This window comes from Carassius gibelio, chromosome B6 (genome assembly GCF_023724105.1).
Source record: "Carassius gibelio isolate Cgi1373 ecotype wild population from Czech Republic chromosome B6, carGib1.2-hapl.c, whole genome shotgun sequence".
Classification (NCBI taxonomy): domain Eukaryota; kingdom Metazoa; phylum Chordata; class Actinopteri; order Cypriniformes; family Cyprinidae; genus Carassius; species Carassius gibelio.
This window is the reverse complement of record NC_068401.1, coordinates 29,664,954-29,670,381: the sequence shown is the minus strand read 5'-3', so window position 1 is coordinate 29,670,381 and position 5,428 is coordinate 29,664,954. Positions and strand designations below refer to the sequence as shown.

The 5,428-nt window shown below is 47.1% G+C and overlaps 1 protein-coding gene across 1 annotated transcript; it reads right to left on the bottom strand.

Moving 5' to 3' along the window:
- Positions 1-344: 344 nt before the first annotated feature.
- LOC127959638 (GTPase IMAP family member 8-like) lies at positions 345-4,280 on the bottom strand. Its single transcript, XM_052558927.1, has 4 exons — positions 3,472-4,280; positions 3,101-3,299; positions 2,372-2,583; positions 345-1,552 (listed from the first exon to the last, which is right to left on the bottom strand). The coding sequence occupies exons 1-4, from the start codon at positions 3,667-3,669 to the stop codon at positions 800-802; spliced, it is 1,362 nt and encodes a 453-aa protein (XP_052414887.1). The 5' UTR covers positions 3,670-4,280; the 3' UTR covers positions 345-799.
- Positions 4,281-5,428: the final 1,148 nt, after the last annotated feature.

The window sequence follows — 5,428 nt, the reverse complement described above, 5'->3', positions numbered from 1 at the left end:
AATCAAATATATGTTCCTATCTATATCTTGAAAGATAAATATATGGAGTAAAACAAATTGGTTAAACTTTACAATTAGGTGTCTGTGTAGGAAGTGTACATTGTGATGAAACTGTAGATATAGGGACCCCTTTTAAATCTCTGCTTAGGGCCCAAACGCTAGAGCTGATTTAAACAAACACACACACACACACACACACCGATCAAATCTGAGCGGCACACACTTTATAAATGTGGCACTCTTAGAGTTGAAACTGATTTATTCTTGTGTTCATGAAACTGTTGTTGAAGAATCATTTAAACTTTAGACCCAACACATGAAGATACTGTAGTAAACACCACACACACACACGTGTCCCTGCAGCACAGAAGCAGTCATCAGTAGCACAGGTGTATTTACAGCAATAGACAACAATACACTGTATGGGTCACAATTATACATTTCTCTTTTCTGCCAAAAATCATTAGGATATTAAGGAAAGATCATGTTCATGAAGATAATTTGTAAATGTCCTACTGTAAATATATTTTGATTAGTAATATGCATTGCTAAGAACTTCATCAGAACTTTTTTATAGATGATTTTCTCAATATTTAGATTTTTTTTACCTCTTAGATTCCAGATTTTCAAATAGTTGTTTGTCAGACAAATATCGTCCTCCGAACAAACCACACATCAATGGAGAGATCATTTATTCAGCTTTCAGATGCTGTATACATCTCAATTTCACAAAAATGACCCTTGGTCACGATACAAGAAACAACAATCGAGGGAATTATTGTACAGTTGTCAGTGTCTCTTACTGTGTTTTGTGTTTGTTGAGTGTGTGTCTGCAGGCCTCGGTGAGCACAGACCCCAGCACGGCTCCGACAGCGCCTCCCACAGCTCCTGCGAGGAACACACCGAGCACCGCTCCGGTCAGAGCCCCGGCGGTCAGCAGCGTCGGCACACGTCCAGCGCAGCGGCTCACCATCGGCCACACGGAGCGGAGCGGAGCCGAGTCCAGACACTCGCTCCTCGCCGTGGACGCCTCTTCCTCCTCTTCCTCCTCCAGAGCGTCCAGAGAGCGTGCAGGGTTCAGCCGCTCTGGGTCTCTCCTGACGGTCAGGATCTGGTTCTGCTGGAAGAGCGAGGTGCTGTAGAAGTCTCCTCCGCCCTCCCTCATTGTCTGCTGCACCTTCTCCAGCAGCTCCTTCGCTCCGCCGCTCTGCAGGACGTGATAGCGATCGCCGCATCTCTGCACCAGCTCCAGCATCTCCGTCCGCTGGGAGGCGATGTACTCCTCCACCTGCTCCACCTGCGCTGCGTCCGGCAGCAGCTCCGAGCGCGTGAACAGGACCATCGTGTGCCGGCGGACAGCGTCCGGTCCGAATGTGGCCTCCAGTCGACTCAGTGCCAACAGCTCGGAGCGAGCCGGACGGTCAACAGGGACACAGAGCAGGAACACATGAGGGCCCGGGGCCGACAGGGCCACACATGAGGAGATCTGAGCTCTCACCTCCTCAGGAGATCTCTCCGACAGAAACCAGTCCGGCGTATCCACCACTGACACCTGACGGAGACAGAAACCAGACTCGATCACATGTCCTTCAAACACACACTCGCTCAGCTCCAGAACATAAAGGGGTGCCCATACTTTTATAAATGACTTGGTTAATAAGTCAAACACCTTCTTTAGCATATCCCCGCCCACTTTCTGGTCTTATAACATTGGTCTAAATAAAAATAAGAATTCCTTTGCGGATTTTAGAGCAGTAAAACAGCAGTTTCCCCGGTAACACTGTACACAAAGCAGCACTGCGTTCACAAACACTGCTCTATCAGGCGTTACAGGCACGATCCAATCGACCAATCACCGCAGACTAGCGTCACGTAAAGAGGTTTGGAAAAATGAATGGTTGAGCGAATCGTTTGGGAGTCATTGAGCAAGTAAGGTAAAAATAAATGCATATTATAAAAGCATGAAAGTGTTTTTTGACCTTACTCCCGAAACCAAAATATAAACCTTTCATAACCCATAACGAATCTGGCATCTGATGTCCCCTGTAGGTTTTGTAGAAATAAAGCTGTTCTCATCACATATAACACATCATTCAGTAGCTATGCTTCCATCACCCTGTTTTTATGCACATTTTGAAGTATCGCAACAGAAACAATGCCAAACTTAAAAAAACATAAATAAATGAATAATACACTTTCTCGAATCATTCACTGCAGCTGCACAAATCCTGTTCTATGAATCCCAAATGCATAAACTCGTACTCTCCTGTTGTGCTATTACTGCTGCAGTGAATACGGTGCATCAAAAAATTCATGAAAAGTCACAGATTAATTTTGTATATCTGCAAATGGGATGCTGTGAGATACTGACCCGTGTGTCCTCCACCAGCGCTCGGGCCTTCACACACCGCTCCGAGTCCACCGTCAGATCAAACTCATCACCGCCCAGAATGATGTTCCCAGCTGCAGTCTTCCCAGAACCACAGCGACCCAGCAGAACCAGCCTCAGCTCCGGCAGAGAAGAGTCGTCCAGAGGATCTAGAGGGTCACTGCCATCCCAAACCGTGTTCAGACTCTGATGGACTAGAACGAGAGACACAAGCAGACGCATCACTCACCTGGAGCTTTCCAGTGATCCTGAACACCTGGCTGTGTTTAGTTAGTGTTGGAGCTCAACTCTGCTTAGTGTACAGATTAGTATTCACTACTGAGTGTCTGAGCTCCTGCCTTCACTGTGACTGGTGGAGGTTAGAGTCAGTCTTAGTGTTTCCTAACCCTGACCCTGACATGATCAGATGAACATCTTTCACCTGCTGCACCATACAACAGGAGAAAACTCCTTCAGATGCACAGAGAGCCAGAAGATACCAGAGACAGCAGACAGGACACATAATATACACCTTCTGCTGTTGATGAAGCTGTACTGGACCTCTGGCATCTCCATCATCTGACGTGTCCAGTCCTGCTCCTGGAGGCCAGAGCGGGGTCCAGCGCTCCTTCAGATGCTGATGATCTGCTTCAGGAACAGGACTGGACACTCCTGCATCAGCTGAAGGACTCTCATGTGTTCGTTCATCTGTCATCAGGTCAGTTTTAGCACCTCTGTTGAGTTTGAAGCTCGGGCTTTTCTCCAGCAGTGTGTGTCGGCCGTCTGTTTCTTCACACTGAAGCCCATTGGTCAGGCGTCTCTCAATCATTACATCACTTCCTGTTTCTTCAAGCGTGTTGATGAGTGTTTGTTTTCCTCTCCTGTGTGTCTGCAGGTTAAACCCTCCGTTCCTCTGCATCATCTGCTCCACCTGAGACACAGCAAAAAATTGCTCAAAAACTGGCTTATAACAACGCCTAGGAAAAAACAGTTCAAAATTATGCACAAAGTCAAATAGAAAAAGCTGTTGATGGTCGTGTAATGGCTGGGATCTGGTGTGGAGCACTGGAGGACCGAGTCTCTGTGTGATCACGTCTCCTCACCTTCTCCAGCAGAGCGACGACCTGCTGTCTGTCGTCCGGTCTGCGGTTCCTGATCACATGACAGCAGCCATGACACCTCCTCACCACCTCCTGAAGCCCCGCCTCCTTCCTCAGGTACTGCTCCAGACCGCGCTCCGTCAGGTATTCTCCACAGGTGAGCAGCACCAGCGTGTGCGCCAGCACCGACGGCCCGAACATGCGCTCCAGCTGATCCGGGATGCGCCGCTCCACCTCTGTGAACTCTCCGATGGGGATGAGGAAGAGGAGGACGAAGGGCCCGGGAGCGCTGGAGCCCAGGAAGCGCAGGGTCTCCTCCTGGATGTGGTCCTCCACCTGCTGACCCCGCCAGTACCAGCGAGGGGTCTCCACGAGCGTCAGCCGCCGGCCCTCAGACACACCGCTGCGGATCTGACTCACACGAGACAAGGCCGAGGGCCCCGGGGCCGAGCTCTGACCCAGCAGGGTGTCCGCTGTCAGGGTCTTCCCACAGCTGATGCTGCCCACCAGAACCAGACACAGCTCGGACGAGGAGCCGGAGCCGGAGACCACTGACACACAGACACCATACACAACACCAGTTACTCTACTACTGGAACTGATCACTTCTGAGTGCTTCTCTACATTCCTAAGAACTGTTAATCATTTTGAAACATTAAACACAGGGTTAACCTTACGGTGGAACTCAACACTGACATAAAACCTTTCATCACTTGATAAAAGATTATAATTTAATTTTAAAGCACAGCCTCCACAAAGCCAGGCTTTAGCAACTCCTTTTACTTTGAGATCGTTCTGAGGTTAAATACTGCTTTAAAACGGTCTACTAACTGTGATACTGTTTAAGAAACCAAATCTTACAACATCCATGACAAGAAAAACTGGCTTATAACAACGGTTTGGAACAAACTGTTAATCTTAGAACATTATGCATAGAAAACAAAAGTTATCGAACAGTCATGTGTACTAAACTCCTGGAACATTAACGTTTCATATTTTAAATAATGAAATGAAATATTCAAAATATGTTAGTTTCAGACTCTATTTTGAGTTTCATGTGATTAATATCTCATGCTGAGCCTTTGTCTTCAAACATTCCTCTAGAATGTGAGACACCGGTCAGTCCAGTCACACCACATTCAGCGCACACACACACACACACCAGTAACAGAAAATACAACTTCAGCAGAGTAAATGATTAAACTAGTCTAGTGTGTCATGAACATAACATCTTTAATAAAAATGCCTGTTTTACTGAAATATGACATTTTCAGTCAATGACAAGCTCTTGCTTTGCTGCAGAAGATGAAGATGTGAGGAAGAGTGTGATCGTACAGTCTTACCCTGATCAGAGGAATCCATGTGTGTGTGTGTGTCCGTCTCTCTCTGTGCTGATCCGAGTGTGTGTGTGTGTGTGTGTGTGTGTGTCCTCTGGTGTCAGAGATGTCACACACATCCTCGTCTCGTGGGTGGAGGAAGATGCAGCCGCTCCACTGAGTCTGAACAATGCTAAACTGGTTTGATGGTGTTCTGTTGTTAAAGTTTGTAACCTTGGGCACCTGAAATCCTCTGAACCTGAGAGCAGAGCAGGCTTTGGATTCAGCAGAAGAGAAGCTCAACGTCTTACTTTCACATCCAGAGACTCCATGAGTTGAGTTCTGTCTAGTTTGAGACTTGACTTTAGAAGACATTCGCGCTGAGAACACCTCACACTGTGAATCACTTGTTTCTGATTGATTCCTAAAAAACGTCCCACTCCAGGGTTAAAAGAACATACTGAAATGTATTCTAAAATGACCCTGCATACATCACGTAGACGATGTTGTCCAGCAGCTGTTTCATGATACAAGAATCAAACACTGGCCATTGTGCCGAAGCGTACGGATCGCAGTAAGGATCCGCTCTAGATGCTTTTATAATGGCTCATCATGAAACAGCAGAGTTTAATCATTTGTGATTG